This window comes from Sorghum bicolor, chromosome 7, assembly GCF_000003195.3.
Source record: "Sorghum bicolor cultivar BTx623 chromosome 7, Sorghum_bicolor_NCBIv3, whole genome shotgun sequence".
NCBI lineage: Eukaryota > Viridiplantae > Streptophyta > Magnoliopsida > Poales > Poaceae > Sorghum > Sorghum bicolor.
The window spans coordinates 5297548-5317051 of NC_012876.2; the positions used below are offsets into that span (position 1 = coordinate 5297548).

Below are 19504 nucleotides of genomic sequence, written 5' to 3' on the forward strand. Positions count from 1 at the left end.
TGAACTTCTTATTTCAAAATTTACATCTTTGTTCATTCATTTTACATCAAAGTTCTTTAAGCCCCACCGCAGAGCAGTCACCGGCTCCTAGGCTTCATCCAAAACCAAAAACTTTTCAAGATTTCCCGTCAGATTGAATTTTGTAGCACATACATGGAGCATTAAATATAAATAAAAACAAAAACTAATTGCATAGTTTGTCTGTAAATCATGAGACGAATCTTTGAAACTTAGTTACTCTATGATTGGACAATGTTTGTAAAATAAAAACAAAAATGCTACAGTATCAAAATCTAAAGACTTTTTGGATCTAAACAAGGCCTGACAAAGAATTAACATACATTATTTTTATTCTAAAAATATACTGTAGCATACTATCTTCAGTCACCTCAAAAGCACAGGACAGTTTGATGTGCTATCAACATATATAGCTCCACGTACGATGAGACAAAATTAAAGAAAGGAATGAAGGCGATCGAGACCCCGCGAGAGAGCACAATTTACAGCACGTGGAACAAAAGCTATTTTGCCGTGTACTATGTGCAAGTGTGACGTGCAACGCTACCAGTAGACTACAGGCCGGTATAAACTAAACGAAAGCGATGGCATCTTTGTTTCGTTGTGCACGTCAGAACCACCACACACGTTGCTTGCAGTTGCAGCTAAAAGCTAGCAGCGTAGCAGGTTATTTGTTGCCACGCACATGCTGTACGTATATATAATAGTGACATCTCCTCTCTATATCAGTGGCTGGTGTGAATGAAATATGAATATGAATGGTCGTGGACCGAGACGGTAGACCTGTCTCAGATGTTTCCACACAAAGTTTATGTACACTGAGGCTTTGTTTAGTTCGTAAAAATTTGGATTTTTGCTACTGTAGCACTTTCGTTTTTATTTGACAAACATTGTCCAATTATGGAGTAACTATGCTTAAAAGATTCATCTCATAAATTACAGATAAACTGTGCAATTAGTTTTTTTATTTTCGTCTATATTTAATGCTCCATGTATACGACCAAAGATTTGATGTGATGTGGAATCTTAAAAATTTTTACGAACTAAACAAAGCCTCAGTATGACATGACATGGAACGACCAAAAGAGTGTCGTTTTATTTTTAATTTATTTTATTTATCTTCTGGTCGTTAGGAGACCGTTTAATTATGACAATTATGTCGTCTGAATTAGCTAAACTTTGAGACAGACGACTTAAATTCTCATAATTGGCTGCAACGGTTCTTTAAGTAGCTGTCTTTTTTAAGGCAACTTAATTACTTTCTCCCGTATAAGGCACACTAATAATAGATAGGAAAATTCACTCAGGAACATACTTGCCAACTCTGAAATTTGGCCATTACCATTATGAAAGCGCATACAATTGCTGTAATATGTGACACTAACTATTTTATTTATTTATCAGATTTCTAGAGAGAAGGTGAGGAAAATGCGTTTCCAACCCTTCTGTTCAACCTACGGTACGATTGTTCAGAGTTGTCATCTCCGGCTCTGGTCACATGGATCCTAATCCTTTCATCCACTTCCTTTCCCACTCACCCCGATTCCGCTGGTTATTGAGGACCGACGATGGCAATGAGGTTCAGGAGGCCGGTAAGGCGCTCGAGGAAATCCGGTATGGCGCTAGTGAGGCTGCAGTTGTCGAGGGCACGAAGTCGGCGAGCATAAGTGGGAGCGCCCACCCTTCGCTGCCATCACGTACAGAAGGCATTATGATGCACGGGTTGTTCGTGACTTCCGAGGGAGATCTCAAGGAGGCCGGTAAGACTGTTGAAGAAGTCGGCAGGGATGGTGTTGAAGTCGCTCCAAGTGTTTTGGCTGAGAAGGTCAATGACAAGTGGGGCCTAGCTATCATTCTTCACTGGAATGAGTTTCGGAGCTCTATTTTGATGACCGCTGCTAGAGCACAGCCCATAAATAGTTCAAAATTATTTATCAGCCAGGTTGTTTAGATTAGTCAAGTATTTTTTTAGTAGCTAGCAACTTATATTTTATTGATCTATAAATAGGGTCTCAGACTTTGTGTGAGAGAACATGCTGGTTCATGAAAGAAAACATGTTATTAGCATGACCATAGTTTCATTTGTTGCAATAAGTTTTTTCATTTGTTGCAATAAAGAATCATAGAAACTACTCCCTCCATTTCAAATTGTAAGTCATTCTAAGAATCTTGGAGAGTTAAACTTTTCAAAGTTTGACCAAATTTATATGATAAAATAATAATTATTATGATACCAACTAAATATCATTAGATTCCTTTTTAATTATATTTTCATAGTATACTCACTTTACGTTACAAATCTTAGTATTTTACTCTATAATTTTGGTCAAACGTTAAAATGCTTTGACTCTCTAAGATTCTTTGGAATGGAGGAAGTATATTTTACCATGACTTTTTTTTTCCCTTGTAGAGACCATCCGGAGTCAATGAACTTCTTATTTGGGAATTTACATCTCAGTTCATTACATCAAAGTTCTATAAAAGCCCCATCACACCCCTGACATAGTGCCTCTAGAAAATCAGCCACCTCCTATTTAATTAATTCCTATAATGCGCAAGGGGCGTAGAAAAATAAATAAATAAAAAAGAGAGCAGCACTGGAAACACCATTGGCTTCGCATTTGTTGACTCCTACATGGTCGACCAAAATAGCTAGCTAGCTATCTAGGACGGCTGACGTCAGCATCGTGATTATCCCTTTCTAATAGCTCATCGCACTTGGCGGACTCCCGGCGGCATCTAGCTGACTCAGAGCGGCCTCAATCATGTGCTTCATTTGAATACGATTCGCTTCATCCAAATCCACCTGAAAAAACAATTAAAATCACCCGATTGTTGGACTATAAGTCTTTTTTACCCAAATAGCAAAATTATATTATTCATCAATTCATGAAAAGAATCTCAGCTAACCACACGCTAACCCTATGCGAGAATTCGAGCACGTGCAGGTTGTGCTTGGCATTGGCCAAGAATCATCAGTCGCCACATGTGGGAAACAATTTGTTGCGTGTTATTATAATTTATTTTACTAATTCATGCATGGATGATGGAGACTTGCAGAGATGCGGTTCCTCAAGCACGTGCCCATCGTTTTCCAGCTGCTATTCGACATGTGAGGCAGGCAGCGGTGTCCTTTTTTTCCAATCACCAATCAGACTCGCATCTGACGTGGATCAGCAAAAGGAACTCGTGGCAGATTTTTTTTTTTTTTTGGGGTTCAGTTCGTGGTGTTGGTTTTAACAGCCGTAAATGGAATAGGGCAAGGATCTTTTTTTTTATTCACTCCACATTTTCAAATAAAAAAAGGGGGTAAAAAAATTTCCAAATTGTAAGGTCAAACCTACAAAAGCTATGGTGCCTGACGTCATCCTAAGCCTTAGAAAAAAAAAACTCGACAAGAAAAAGCAGAGCAATCAGGTGGGTACCTCGACGAAGATGGTGTGCATGAGGCAGCCGGCGACGGAGGTGATGCTGGCGGTGATGACGCGGAGGCGGAGCTCCTCGACGGCGCGGCACACGCGGGCCATGGCGTCGCGGCCCTTGCCGCACGTCACGTTGACCACCAGCACGCGGTCGCCCACCTCCGACACGCGGAGCTCCAGGACCTCCACGGGCGCCGCGGCCGCCGGGACGGACGACGAAGGCACGGACTGCGTCCGCTTCATCTTCTTCCTCCCCCGATCCGCCGCCTGCAGGAGCGCGCCCTCCTCGCCGTACTCGTCGTACTCGCAGCGCTCCTCGGCGGCGTCTGCCTCCTCCAGCGCGCGCACCTCCTGCAGCATCCGCCGCTCCTCCGCCTGCAGCGCCTCGATGTACTCGATCGCGTCCTTGATGATCGACGCCTTGTCCATCTGCGATTGCAATGCAAACAGGAGTGAGTTCGCCGCCGTTAGAACAAGAACGCCTTGTCAATGCAATGCCGAGTGCCGGCGGCCGGACGGGCTGTGGTCTCACCTTGGTGATGTTGGGCACGACGCTGCGCAGCGCGTAGAGCTTCTCGTTGAGCTTGCGCCGGCGGTCGCGCTCCATGATGATGTTCTTGTTCGCGGCGGCCACCGCACCACCTCCGCCCGCGCCGCCGGGGCCCTCCTCCTCCTTTCCGGCCGCCGCCGTGGCCACCGTCCCCGCCGGCGCGGCCCAGGAGGAGTTATTGGAGATGGAGCCGTCCGGCGAGCTGGAGTCGTAGCAGGACAGGGCGTCGTCCTGCGTACCAAGGTAGATGCTGCAGCAACAGCAACAGCAACGGCAACGGCAATTCCAGTCAGATCAGACTCCCTGCTGCTGCTGCTGCCAAATCCAAATTCCAATAGCAATGGCGGACGATGGCCGGCGCGGCGGCGCGTACCTGAGCTCCTCTGACTCCAGGTACTGCTGCGTCTCCCAGTAGTACTCGAAGCTGTCGCCCATTTCCATGGCTGCCTGGCTGGCTGGTCTCTTCCCCCTCCTCTGCTCTGCTCTGCTCTGCTCCTTTTTTGAGTTGTTGCTCGCTGTGCTGGAGTGATGAGTTCACTGGTCTCCCTCCAGCTCTTTTATAGGCTTCGGCATGTGAGCCTTACAGGTAGGGCCCCCGCACCCGACGCGGACGCGCATGCCGTACCAGGAGGGAAAACGTGCGGGAATTGCACCCGACGCGGACGCCGGACGCGGACGCGCACGGGCTCCCCGGTCTCCTCTGCGTGGCGTGACTCTCAGCTCAGGAGGGAAACGTGCGTGAATTCGAGAGCGCCCGTGGCCGGGCCCCACCTTGGCAGCCGCGGGGGTGGGATAGCGACTTCGACGCGCGCGCACGCCTCGCGGATTATTTTATTTGTTTATTTATTTATTTATTTATTTATACACCACTAACAACAAACTGTTACAACCAATTAGTAAAACCATGGAATCAACGCTGCAATACATCAAAGGGTGTAGAGATGATCAAAACAGGAGCACCTTAATATAATTCACTCATTCAACATGAACCGAGTAACCAAGATCTAACTATCCAAGAGCTAACAAACTTATAAATTTAAAGAACATATCAGTTAATGTATAATATAAGATTATATGTGATAATACATATAAGAACAGTACACCACCATGAGAAGACATACCACTAACAACAAATTGTAACGATCAATTAGTAAAACCATAAAATCAACTGCCATTAGCTGTTCTATACGAATGGCGAAAACTCGCCGATAAATCCAAACGAGTTACAATGTTGCCTATGTAATCCCGACGCGCTGGCTCATCTCAAACGAGAGGCTCCCCGTCCCAACGGATTCACCGGAGGGAGGAACAGGGTTGGGAGGGGGGCATCGAGCTAGCGGACGAACCTCGTACATGGCCTTGGTAAATCCATACTAGTCACGGATGGTGTCGTTGCTGCCGTGGATGATGCAGACTGAGGGCGTAGCCATCTCCCAATGTCCCGACCCGACGAGGATGGCGCACTACGACCGGTCGGCGCGACCCACGCCGACAGCAACGACGCGGCGCCGCAGCTTGCCGCGTCTAGGGGCGCGCCGGCGGTGGAACTGACTGATGCCACTGTGAGCGGCGCAACGAGCGAGAGAGTGAGAGGCCATTCTTCTTCTTCTTCTTCTTTTTTTTTTGAGAAAATGATGGGATATGTTGTTGTGTTGGGCCCTTGGGCTAATGGGCTCCTCGACCGATCGAAGTTGGGCCACGACTCCGGCGCTCGCCGTACTGGGGGCCTCCGCCTCTGCGAAGCAGCGATGCTGCTGCTCCGAGTGCTGCTCCGGCGACGGCGGCCGCCGCTCCCCGTCCCCACCGCAGGATTCTTCACCAGCTCCGGAAGCAACGCCACCGCGCCTCCTCCTCCTCCTCCTCCTCCTCCTTCTCTTGGGGCGGAGGGGCCCCGCGACGTGCCAGGGCAGGAGGGCTCGCTGGCGCGGCGGGTGGAGCGGGCGGCGTCGGTCGGCGCGGCCATGCGGGGCTGGATGGCCGACGGCCGCGCCGTGCACCGCGGCCACGTATTCCACGCCATCAACCGCCTCCGACGACACCGTCTACACCGCACCGCCCTGCAGGTGCCCCCTTTTCCCTCACTTCGCCTCTGCCAGTTCATGAGAGCTTTCCTTGGTGATTGACGCGAGTTGAGCTGTGCAGTGACATGAAATTTCCAGGTTTCTTTGCTCTCCCTTCTGTTAGTGCTCTTGCGTTGTGCTGAACTGCTGATCTATGTTCTTGTTCACAAATGTGGTGGGTGTTTATTTGAATGGTACTAGTTCACTTCCACCTTCTAGTTAGCTCATCAGCATAGAACTAGCTTCTCTTTATTTGTGCTTGAACAATGTGCCGAGTAGTGGTAATTCAAATGGACATAAGATTTCCTAGTCCCTACCATCTAGTATTTGCTCAGGATATGACAGTTTTTTTTCCTTTCCTTCCCACAGGTCATGGAATGGATCGTGAGAGAGAGGCCCTACAAGCTGAGTGAGCTTGATTACTCGTATCTGCTGGAGTTCACAGCTAAAGTCCATGGCATTTCTGAAGCCGAAAGCCTCTTCCTTCGCGTACCTCAGGAATACCAGAAAGAGCTCCTCTATAACAACCTTGTCATGGCTGCTTTGGATCTGGATCTCATTAAGCATTCATACGCTTACATGAGGAAGATGAGAGAATTGTCCTTGCCGATCTCGCCATATGTTTACAACCGCCTGATCATCCTTCATTCTTCACCCAGTCGCAGGAAAACTATATCCAAGATCCTTTATCAAATGAAAGCTGATCGTGTGACCCCTCACACGTCAACCTACAACATCCTGTTGAAAATACAAGCCAATGAGCACAACATTGACGGGCTAGCCAGGGTGTTTAGTGATATGAAAAGAGCAAAGATTGAGCCCAATGAGATCACTTATGGCATTCTAGCTATTTCACATGCTGTTGCAAGACTATATACTGTTTGCCACACATATGTAGAAGCCATTGAGAATTCCATGACAGGTACTAATTGGTCCACACTGGAAATTCTTCTTATCTTGTATGGATACCTTGGGAAGGAAAAGGAGCTAAAGAGGACATGGGAGATCATGCAAGACCTCCCTCATGTTCGATCCAAAAGCTTCACAGTAGCAATAGAAGCATTTGGAAAGGTTGGTTCCATTGATCAGGCAGAGAAGATATGGGTCCAGATAAAATCAACAAAAAAGTTAAGCCTTACAGAACAGTTCAATTCCATTTTATCAGTTTACTGCAGGCACGGTGTTGTGGATAAAGCATCATCTGTATTCAAGGAAATGAGAGCAAACGGATGCCAGCCTAATGCTATTACTTATCGCCACTTAGCATTGGGTTGCTTGAAATCGGGTCTTGTTAAAGAAGCCTTGAACACAATAGATATGGGAAAGAAGGAAGTCGTCACTAAAAAGGTGAGGAGTTCAACACCATGGTTGGAGACCACACATCTGTTGCTTGAGAACTTTGCAGAAATTGGAGACTTGGAAAATGCAAAGAGACTATACAGTGAACTGAATGAATCAAAATATTCTCGGAATTCCTTTGTGTATAACACCCTCCTGAAAGCTTATGTGAAGGCAAAAGTTTATGAGCCAGATTTGTTGAGGACAATGATTTTGAGAGGGGCAATGCCTGATGCTGAGACATATAGCCTTCTCAGACTGATTGAACAGTTCAAGATCTAATGCTCTATGTGTGTTGGTGCTTTCAAGGAAAACCACTGCTGGATTTTGTCATGCAAAAATCATTAGAGAACTTGTGGACAACATGTTGCAGCAAATGTCTTCTGGCGATCATTTTTTGCACAGTAATCCCAATATTCTGCACAAATCAATTGGAGAGATACAGCTATCTATTTCTATCATGAACAGTTTTAGAACTGCAAGGTATACAAAACTTGTGCATTCCAAATTTTGAAAATGTTCCTTTTTGTCATACAGTCGGTATATCAACTGATTCAACTTAATATTGGTATCATATTTGTCATCCAGTGCTGCATTGCATCTCAAGTACAAAAGATGGAATACAGGCACTCAAACAATAAAGGAGGCCATTGTCTTTTATCATGCCACACAGATGTGCTACACATCCTGAATATGTCATTCTGCTGCTACTGCTACTGGTAAGAGTCTTTGCAGACCCTTGCTCCTGCAACACTTTTAAGGTGCTAGGCTGCTAGCTTCTAGCTATACTATATGATAAAGCAGTAGAAGCATCCTCTGCACATGCTTTTCCAGAATCAAGCTGAATAAACAAGTGCTATTCTCCGGTTGCAGAACTGAACACAGAACTCTATTGTGCCTTTTGCCTATACACAAGTCAAACATGATCAAATTCTCCATATGTTAAGGGTAGTGAATGGAATCGAAACAAACACAAAGCAATTTCACGAATGATATTAACTTGGCCAACCATTCTAAATAATTTGCTGTTGAGCTCATTGCGTCGGATGCTGTCCAATTGCAAGGTGTAAGGACCGTGACAATTCTCTTTGCTCTTGAGCTTGTTGCTTTGCAGATACTATTCAATTGTGAGGTTTAAGGACCCTGGAAATTTCCATGGTGAGGGCTCCAAAAAATTTCTACCTCATCTATTAATTTAATTACATAGGGATTCAGAATAATTGACTATATAGAGGCTTACAGGTTAGAAGTCTACATACTGGTTAAAGTGGTCATGTGGGACTGCAACATTATGGTTTTTTTTATAAAAAACTTTTGTTGCTCTTGTAGAGCTTGTAGTTCCATCTTGTGGACCTTTGATTATTTTAAATAATTATACATCAACCTGTTCTTGGTCTCAAGTAACGAGATGATTTTCCATCAGAAAATGTGAACAGCTAGTAGTCCACAAAGAATGTCGTCAGTCTTATCATGAGGACGTGTGATGCAATCTTTCTGAATGTTCAGGTCAGAATGACATGTAAATGGAAAATACCCCATTGATTTTATCGTCTCCATTTGCTGTATAAATCTATTTTGGGCTGATCCGCTGATTATAGGTGAATGTTGCATGAAAGATTGTGCTAAAACTAAGGGTCCCTTCTCTTTTTGAGCCTTTGAAGTAAACATACACCGGTTTTGTGAATTATATATGAGAGAACATAGTTTTGTGCTATCCAGTTATAGAATGTCAAAAGAAAAATACCTAACTGCTGCCACAAAATGCAAAAAGGAGTGCACGTATTTTGCAGTATCACATCTGTATAAGTTTTGTGTACTAATACCCAGTGGCATAACAAGGCAACTTGTGCAGAACGAGGAATGATACGGTTCACCACAGTACCACACAGTCACAACAAATTCCCTGTGCTACTCGGTGGCAATTTTAAGTACAAATACCTAGCGGCATATCAAGGCAACATGATTCTGGTACCACTACTTTTGTGCTGCTCAGTCACAATGACACTAGCAATTGGAGCAGAAGCAGAGAGACCCAAGCAGACTCAATAATTGTTTTCCGCAAGAATAGTTTGCAAATAGTACATGCTTGCAATTTTGAACAATAACTATGTTGAAAACTCAGGAATAACCACATCATGGAAGTTATAATAACATATCATACCAAAACCAATTATTGAGTCTGTAGGTTATGGAGCTAAAGCTAATCATGGGTAATGACTAACACCGGGGCATGGTCTGTGTCTGTAGGTTCTTTTGAAGTGAGTGACAACACTCTGCTACCTACTGTGGCCTCCTCCTTGTCCTTCTTATGGTTGGAGACTCCGAAGGCCTTCTTGACCGACTACTTGGCCCAGGTTCGCCCGCTACTATAGCAGCTGCAGTGCTAGAAGTCAATAGCTGTTCCATAGACGATGGCTGCTGAGGAGCTGCAAGAACCACCTGTGCAGGTGCAGCATTCCTATCCTGCCTTTGCTGTCTCCGAGCGCCAGCCCTTTGCCGGGCTGCAGGAACCCAAGTCGTCTCGACCCTCGCTGGGATTGCATCCCAACCCTGGTTCTCGTCTTGTATCAACTGCCTCAGCACCCTTACCATTTCTCTTGTGTTCCCGTCCCTTCCCGCCATTTGCAGCTGCTGCCTCAAGCTCTCCCTTCTGTGTGCTTGCGGCCTGGGTGGCAAGTTAGGGTTGGTGGTGGCGGTGGACACCCCTTCTTCTTCACCGCCTCTTCCATATATCGGAGTGATATCCCCTGTCAACACCTCGCCCTTGCAGACAGGGCACTCAAAGGAGGATGATTGTGCATGGAGCCACTGGTACAAGCACGGCCAGCAGAAGAGGTGGCCACAAGATGTAACCACAGGCTGTCTAGCTAGCTCAAGACAGATGGTACACTCAAAGCTGGAGTTGTCGCCGCCATCCGGATTTGGCCCCCTTGCCGCTTCGAAGGAGCTTTGAGTGAGGTTAGCTGATCCTGGCCTCACAATGTTGTGTTGCTGGCTGATCTGTATCATCCTCAGAAAACGGAGCTCAATTGTAGTTGCAGCAGCCCCTTGAGTGGACTGCTGCCCAAGTGTACTTGTGTTCACCATCTCCATTCCAGTAGCAGCAGCCACTCGGCTAGGTCGCACAGACCTTGCTACCAGAAGACCATCCACCGGCGCTGGCGCCGACGGCTCAGGAGCATCAGTGTACTCTTCACCGCTGGCACTATTGCCGTCGAGCCAGGAATAAACAATGGGGTCAAGCATTGGGTGCTCCTCTAGGGCGAAGAGCGTCGTATTCGACGGCGAAAAGGTTGTCGCCGCCGGGGCGAGTGATTCCTCGGGCTCGCCGGTTGTTGGAGCTTCCGGCGTAGCACCGGTCAAGTTGGGGGGCATCAACGTCGAGGAAGAAGCTGTGGAAGTGTCGAGCTGGACTCGAGGCTGTGGCAATGGAGGGAGGCCGACATGCAGGTTTAGATCCATGTGCATCCTCCCGCTGCCCTCCGCAGCCTCGTCGCCTGCCATTCTCGCGCAGTCACCGCACCCACTTGGTCGCCACCGATTAATGCACGGACTCTCCTACACCTGCAAGACCTCCATGGAAGGGAAGAGACACCAATCAGAAACAGCAAGAGCAAGGCTCTCTACCGACGCTGATGGCCGGCGGACCTACAGCCTGCGCAGCTTCATGCTCGACGCCTCAACGGGCTACAGTGCATCAGCACCTGGGCACTTGGGCAGTTGGGCGTGCCACACTGCCGTAGGGCACAGGGGCAAGGCGCATCGTGCAGCGCCACGGCCTGATGAAGGCTGAAGCGGCCTCAACTAGCTAGTACATCTCGTCAAAAAGAGAAAAAAAAACTAGCTAGTACAAGTCTAGAATTGTTATATTAAATTAATTTAAACGGATGGTGGATTTCACAATCTGTTAACTAGCTAGTCATAAGGCTTTTCCGCCATCAGTTTTTTTGCCTACAAGAAAACGCTAAATGAAGATGCATCAAAATTATGTACTAACTTTGTTTCTCAATATTTATGCTGTCATGTACTCAAAAAAGGACTAAATGTGTAAATTTTAATTAAATTGGATCATACTTATTCTTAATTATGAAGATATATATAGTATTGGTCTACCTAATGAGATTTTTTTAAAAAAAATATATATGTTAGGAATGACTATAATGTTAAAGTTTTTTTTTTGGCATTAATGTTTTCACCAGATTTGTTATTTAGACATGGGATAAAAACATCATCTGACATGCAGTTATGTGTTAAATTTGTAATATTTAGATAGTCTCCTCTTATATGACAGAATGGCTAGTTATAAGTGGTTTACATACTTTTATATAGTGGCCCTAAAATTGAATTTGAGCTAGGAGGGCCGAGGTTCTCTCAGGCCCCACCATCAGTGATAATAGTGGTGAGAAATCGCTGGAGGAGCATGCGGAACTGATTCTAGGTTTGAATCATTTTTTTAAAAAGAGTTTTACCTCTACTTTTAAGAAAACATAGTAACCGATGCAAGACTCGGGATACCACTTTAGCGAAAAGAAAGGATCACAAACTACCTAATATAGAAACTAAATTTCAAATATATATGTCCAAAGGCTCCACAACGCTAGGCATTCCAGAATTGAATCATGTGCAAGCAAAGACATGGAATGGAAGGGATTTGTGTTTATTTATTCCTTACAGAATTCGAAGTCGGAGACTCAAGAGTGGATTGGACTGTCAGGCCTCCAGCTGCATGAGAAAGAGAGGAACCAGGGGAGAAAGGCTGGAACTCGGTTTTACTTCGCTTGTCTTTGTTGCCTCAAGAGCCCCCGCTGGTGTCCCATTTTATAGCATGGAAATCATTTATTTTTGAATCAAAAAGATTTGGTGCATTAATGAAAAGTATTTTGGTAGATATTATATTATCTAAAGATTTTATATCCTAGAGATAGAGATAGAGTTAGAGTTAGAGATAGAGATAGAGATAGAGATGTACTCTAGTGCTTGATATTGTGCGAGCACCCTTAGCTTCTTGTTTCATCAGCAAAATGAGTAGAGCGTGTATAGATTGCTAGAGGTTTAACAATGACAGAGTCACCTGCTAGATTTTCTATTTCGAGTTTTGACAACAAAACGATAAGCAAGTGCGTAACATCATTACTCGTGCCCCAAAGTCTTTGTTTCGAGTTTTAACAACACGTTAAACATGAGCATAGATCATTAGTCATACCCAAAATCCTCCGTTTCTAGTTTCGACAACAACACGACAAGCAAGTGCAGCATAGCATCATTAGTCGTGCCCAAAATCCTCTACTTTGAGTTTCGACAACAACACGACAAAGCAGGTGTCTAGCATCATTAGTCATACCTAAAATCCCATGTTTCGAGTTTTTACGACAACACGACAAGCGCATGCATCATTAGTCGTACCCAGAATCCTTTGTTTTAAGTTTCAACAACAACATGACAAGCAGGTGCGTAGCATCGTTAGTAGTACCCAAAATCCTTTGTTTCTAGTTTCAACAACACGACAAGCACGAGCGTAGCATCATTGGTCGTACCCAAAGTCCTCTATTTTGAGTTTCGACAACAACTCGACAAGTAGTTATGTAGCAACATTAGACAAGTAGTTATGTAGCAACATTAGTCGTACCCAAAATCCTCCGCTTTGAGTTATGACAACAACACGACAAGCAGGTGTGTAGCATCATTTTTGTACCCAAATTCCTCTGTTTCGAGTTTTGACAACAACATGACAAGCATGCGTGTAGCATCATTAATTAGTCGTACTCAAAATCTATTGTTTTGAGTTTCGACATCAACATGACAAGCATGTGCATTGCATCATCAATCATACCCAAAATCCTTCGTTTCAAGAGCAACATGTTTCACTACTAGTTCCCATGATTCAAGAGCAACATGACAAGTAGAGGCTTTCGTATATGGCTAAAATAATAACGTCTTGACAATAAAGAGCTTGCATGCTAGTTTCCCATTCTAATAGCAATGCGATAAGCGAAGGGCATACACATAGCCTATGATTTGACAATAATGAGCTCCTGTCCCAAGCTCCCTCATTTTGAGAAAATGACAAGCGAGGGTGCATGTGCCTTAAAAACTACTCCCTCCATCCCAAATTGTAAGTCGTTTGACTTTTTTTACTCCAAGTTTCACCACTTGTCTTATTCAAAAAATTTGTGCAAATATAGTCAAATTTTAAGTCATTCTTGAAAAACTTTTATTAATAAACCAATACACAACAAAAAAAGTGATATTTTGTACAAAACTTTGAATAAGACAAGTGGTCAAACTTGATATTAAAAAAGTCAAACGACTTACAATTTGGGATGGATTGAGTATTTGGGACAACAAGACATCGAGGTGTCCCTCCAACTCACCCCAACCATCTTGCCTCTCCCACCTTTAGGCAAGAATGCCTCCTACAACCACCTTTATAGCCTCCTCTTCCTCCAACTACTTCACCCAACCAAAATCAACACCTAACTTGATTTCTTTTTTCTCCAATGGGAGATATTGGCTCCAAATAATTCAATCAATGGTTGTCACCATGCATGCTTCCGATCAAATAGGGATAAAGAGTATGGGAGAGATTGAGAGAAAGATAAGCGGTGGGAAAACAAGTGCATCGTACCCAAACGACAAGTAGGTGGGTATCATCATTAGCCGTACCAAAATGACAAGCTCATTGCTAGTTCCCATCTTCCGGCGGCAACATGACAAGCAGAGGCAAATCCTCTATTTTGAGTTTCGATAACAACACGACAAGCAGGTGCGCAGCATCATTAGCCCGTACAAAAATGACAAGTTCACTCCTAGTTTCCATGTTCCAATAGCAACATGACAAGTAGAGACAGTCCTTTGTTTCGAGTTTTGATAGCAACACGACAAGTAGTTATGTAGCATCATTAGTTGTACCCAAAATCCTCCGCTTTGAGTTACGACAACAACACGACAAGCAAGTGTGTAGTATCATTAGATGTACCCAAATTCCTCTGTTTTGAGTTTTGACAACAACACGACAAGCATGTGCAACAGGACAAGCATGTGCATTGCATCACAATCACACCCAAAATCCTTTGTTTTGAGTTTCAGAGACAACACGACAAGCAAGTGCATATCATCATTATTCATATCCAAATGACAAGTTCACTACTAGTTCCCATATTCCAAGAGCAACATGACAAGTAGAGGCTTTTGTATATCGCTAACATAATAACATCTTGACAATAAAGAGCTTGCATGCTAGTTTCCCATTCTAATAGGAATGTGATAAGCGAAGGGCATACGCATAGCCTACAATTTGACAATATTGAGCTCTCGTCCTGAGCTCCCTCATTCTGAGAAACACGACAAGCGAGGGTGCATGTGCCTTACAAAACTATTTGATATAATAAGACATCGAGGTGTCCCTCCAACACTGACCCCAACCATCTTGCCTCTCCCATCTTTAGGCAATAATGCCACCCACAACCACCATTATAGCCACCTCTTCCTCCAACTACTTCACCAAACCAAAATCAACCCCTAACTTGATTCCTTTTTTCTCCAATGGGAGGCATTGGCTCCAAATAATTCGATCAATGGTTGCCACCATGCATGCTTCCAATCAAATAGGGATATTTGTGTGGGAGAGATTGAGAGAAAGATAAGCGGTGGGAAAAGGAGTGCCTCATACCCAAACGACAAGTAGGTGTGTATCATCATTAGTCATACCAAAATGACAAGCTCGTTGCTAGTTCCCATCTTCCAGCGATAACATGACAAGTAGAGGCAAATCCTCTGTTTCGAGTTTTGATAATAGCACGACAAGCAAGTGCGTAACATCATTAGCCCATACAAAAATGACAAGTTCACTCCTAGTTTCCATGTTCCAATAGCAACATGACAAGTAGAGGCAGTCCTATGTTTCGAGTTTCAACAACAACACGACAAAGCAAGTGCATAGCATCATTAACTTGTACCCAACAACACGACAAAGCAAGTGCGCAGCATCATTAACTTGTACCCAAACGACACCTTAACTCCTAGCTAGTTCCCATATTCCAAGAGCAACATGACAAGTAGAGGTTGTTGTGTATCGCTAACATAGTGATGTCTTGACAATAATGAGCTTGCATGCTAGTTTCCTGATCTAATAGCAATGCGACAAAGCGGAGGGCATACACATCGTCTACTATTTGACAATAATGAGCTCATGTCTTAGCTCCTTGGTTTCAATAGCAACATGACAAGCAAATGTGCATGTGCCTCACAAAACAATTTGTTAACAGCAAGATAGTGAGGTACTCCTCCACTGAACTCTGACACCAACCATCTTGCCTCCCCCGCCATCAGGCAAGACAGTCATCCAAAACCACCTTTATAGCCTCCTCTTCATCCTTCAACTGCTTCACCCAACCAAAATCAACCCCTAACTTATTCTTTTTTGTCCATTGGTGAGGCATGTGCTCCAAGTAATCTAGTCAATGGTTGCCACCATGCTTCTAATCAAATAGGAGAAAGAGTGTTTGAGGGGGTGAGAGTAAGAGAAGTGGCAAGGGAAAACGGGTGCCCCTAACCATGGGTATTAGCACATGACTCAACTTTGAATTGTGGGTGCAATGGTATACTTAAAAGCCAAAATATGTGCTAAAATAAGGAACTTAAGATGTTTCCTTTTTAGCAATTGTAGTAACTTCAAACAGTATATCAAAATTTCCACATACCATCTATAAGGGGGAGAGGTGATCATGCCATAGAGTGTGTGCAAATAAGGCATCAAAGGAGGATGTATGGAAGTAGGTGCGACCTTGAGTAAAAATCTAAATAAAAATAGGCATAAAATTCAAAATTAACAAAAAATAAAATAAAGTGCATGTACTATAAAAGTTCTTCATTCAATATTACAAAGTTAAGAATTGAATTTGTGGACAATGTGTTGCTGCAAATGTCTTCTAGCGATCATTTTTTGAGCAGTAATCCCAACATCTGCACAAATTAGTTGGAGAGATGTCTTTTCTATCGTAAATAGTTTTTCTTGAGGAATCCTGATCCTAAATAGCTTTAGAACATCAAGGTATACAAAACTTATGCATTCCAAATTTTGAAAATGTTCCTTTTTCTCGTGTAGAAAGTATATCAACTGGTTCAACACTTCAACTTAATATTGCTACTATATTTGTCCTCCAATGCTGCATTTCATTTCAAGTACAAAAGATGGAATATAGGCACTCAAACAATAAAGGAGGCCATTGTCTTTTATCATGCCACACAATGTGCTACACATCCTGAATATGTCATTGTGCTGCTACTGGTAAGAGTCTTTGCAGACCCATGCTCCTGCAACACTTTTAAGGTGATAGGCTGCTAGTTATACATATGAGAAAGCCTCCTGCAACACTTTTAAGGTGATAGGCTGCTAGTTATACATATGAGAAAGCAATAGAAGCATCCTCTGCACATGCTATTCTCTAGTTACAAAATTGAACACAGAACTCCATTCTGCATTCTACCTACACACAAATCAAATTTGCTCGAATTCTCCATTTGGAAGGGTAGTGAATGGAATCAGAATGAACACAAAGCAATTTCACCAAAGATGTGAACTTACCAACCATTCCAAATAATTTTCTGTTGAGCTTGTTGCATTGGGTGTTGTCAAATTGCAAGGGGTGTTTTGATGTTGAGCTTGTTGCTTCAGTAGATTCTGTTCGATTCAAAGGTTAAAGGAGCCTGGAAATTTCCATGGAGAGGCATCCAAAAAATTCTACATCATCTATTAATTTAATTATATAGGGAGTCATAATAATTAACTATATATAGGCTTACAGGTTAGAAGTCTACATACTGGTTAAGTGGTCATGTGGGCCAGCAACATTATGGTGTTTTTTTTAAAAAAAATCTATTTGGTCTTTTAAAGCTTGTAGTTCAATCTTGTGGACCTTTACTTTTAATTATTTTATAAATACTTCTACATCAAAGCTGTTCTTCGTCTCCAGTAATGAGATGATTTTCCATTAGAAAATATGAACAACTAGTATGGCACAAAGAATGTCGTTAGCATTAATTATCATGAGGATGTGTGATGTAATCTTTCTAAATATTCAGGACAGCAAACGACATGTAAATAGAAATACCCCACTATTTTGATCGTCTCCATTTCCCATATAGTCCTTTCTCTTTTTGAGCCTTTGAAGTGAACATAAACGGGTTCTATGAATTATATATGAGAACCCAGTTCTAGTTGTGTGCTATCCAGTTATAGGATGCCAAAATAAAAATGCCTAACTGCAGTGACAAAATCCAAAAAGGAGTGCTCGTGTTTTGCAGTATCACATCTGTATAAGGCAACTTTTGCGGAACAAGGAAGTACAGTTGATGTACTACAATACCCAATTGCATAAATTTCTGTAGAGGCCGCCGGTCTCTCAGTTCCTTAAAAAAATGCAGAATAAGGAAGTACACTTGATGTACTATAATCCAACAACAGATTTATTATGCTATGCAATGCTTTTATGTACCATAATACCTAGTTGCATAACAAGGCAACATGATTTTGATATCACTACTTTTGTGTTGCTCAATCACAACAATGCTAGCAATTGGAGCAAAAGCACAGGGACCCAAGCAGAGTCAATAATTGTTTTTCCACTAGAATAGTTTACAAATAGGACATGCTTGCAATAATGAACAATAACTATGCTGAAAACTCATGAATGCCCTCTTCAAGGAAGTTTAAATGAAATATCATACTAGAAATAAAGCTAAATCAGAAAATATATTCCCAGTTTACAGCGAAACAAGATTTATCATAGATACTGGAGCTACATACATCATGTGTAAGAGAAAGGCGGGAACAACCTTGAGATGTCATTAGAGCTAATCATGGTAATAACACTAGGGCATGATCTGTAGGTTTTATTGAACGGAGTGACAACACTCTGGTACCTACTGCTATTGTGGCCTCCTCCTTGTTCTTCTTATGGTTGGGGACTCTGAAGGCCTTGACTGCCTACTTGACCCAGGCTCAGCCACTGTAGTAGGTGTGGTCCTTGCTGGGGTAGGGAGGCCTCTCACTATATGTTGGTTTTGTATCAGCTGCACAATCACTGATTCAATTTCACTTGTGTCCCTTGCTATTCCCTCTGTTTGCAACTGCTGCCTCTGGTTATCCCTTCTATTTGCTCGAGGCCTAGGCGGGAAGTTAGGGTTGGTGGTGGACTCTCCTTCACTGCCTCTTCCATATATCGGAGTGATATCCCCCTCTAGCACCTCACCCTTGCAGACAGGGCACTCATTGTAGGATGAGTGTGCATGAAGCCATTGGTACAAGCATGGCCAACAGAAGAGGTGGCCACAAGGTGTAACCACAGGCTCTTTAGCCACGTCAAGACAAATGTTACACATAAAGCTAGAGTTGCAGCCACAAGAGCCATCCTTCTCAGACTCGCCTACCACCTCTGAGGCAAGTGATTCCTTCAGCTTGCCTATTCTTGAGGCTTCCAGCGTAGCATCAGTCAAGTTGGGCATCATCAATGTCGTCCTCCTACTACCCTCTGTAGCCTCCTTGCCTGCCATGCTCACGCAATCACAGTTCCCACTTACTCTCCACCAATTAATACACTAACTCCTACACCTGCAAGACCACCATGAGGAGAAATCAGTCAAAAATAGTAAGAGCAAGCCTCCAACTCCTAGAATGGTAGAATGCTGGAATTAGTATCACATCATATCAAAAGGGGCCCAACAAAATTGAATCTTTAGCACGAACCTATAGAGGCTTCATGGAATGTCATGGCACTAAAGGAGGATCGAGGTTCTCTTAGGCCCCACCATCAGTGAAATAGGGGTGGAGCATGCGAAATTGATTTCCAGGATTGAATCATTTTTAAGAGTTTTACCTCTACTTTTAAGAAAGCATAGTAATCAATACAAGACTGGGGATACCAGCTATGGCGGAGCTTAGTGAGGACCACAGTGAACCATGGGCCTGCTAAGCTAGAAAAGTCCTTAATGCAAGTCTTAGTTTGACCATTTTAAGTGGTGATGAAACACTAATCTATCCCCTTCTTTCTACTTCATATTATATTGGCACCTCCTCTCTTCATGGCCAAGCTCCACCACTAGATATCGATACAACAAAA

The 19504-nt window shown here is 43.6% G+C and overlaps 3 protein-coding genes across 5 annotated transcripts; 1 reads left to right on the plus strand and 2 right to left on the minus strand.

The window, feature by feature from the left end:
- LOC8069641 (transcription factor bHLH35) lies at positions 2428-4527 on the minus strand. Its single transcript, XM_002445062.2, has 4 exons — positions 4364-4527; positions 3973-4240; positions 3444-3869; positions 2428-2824 (listed from the first exon to the last, which is right to left on the minus strand). The coding sequence occupies exons 1-4, from the start codon at positions 4429-4431 to the stop codon at positions 2720-2722; spliced, it is 867 nt and encodes a 288-aa protein (XP_002445107.1). The 5' UTR covers positions 4432-4527; the 3' UTR covers positions 2428-2719.
- Positions 5136-9970, plus strand: LOC8080860 (pentatricopeptide repeat-containing protein At1g07590, mitochondrial). Of its 3 annotated transcripts, none has more exons than XM_021464897.1 (4): positions 5136-6053; positions 6420-7871; positions 7977-8107; positions 9636-9970. In XM_021464897.1, exons 1-2 carry the CDS (start codon positions 5427-5429, stop codon positions 7668-7670), a joined length of 1878 nt encoding a protein of 625 aa, XP_021320572.1. In that variant the 5' UTR covers positions 5136-5426; the 3' UTR covers positions 7671-7871; positions 7977-8107; positions 9636-9970. The 3 variants fall into 3 exon arrangements, with proteins under 3 accessions (XP_021320572.1, XP_021320571.1, XP_002443909.2); XM_021464896.1 differs by lacking the exon at positions 9636-9970 and adding an exon at positions 8631-8942 and having other exon boundaries at positions 7977-8546; XM_002443864.2 differs by lacking the exon at positions 9636-9970 and having other exon boundaries at positions 7977-8942.
- LOC8069642 lies at positions 9669-10892 on the minus strand. The gene has a single exon (XM_002445063.1). The coding sequence runs from the start codon at positions 10890-10892 to the stop codon at positions 9669-9671; it is 1224 nt and encodes a 407-aa protein (XP_002445108.1).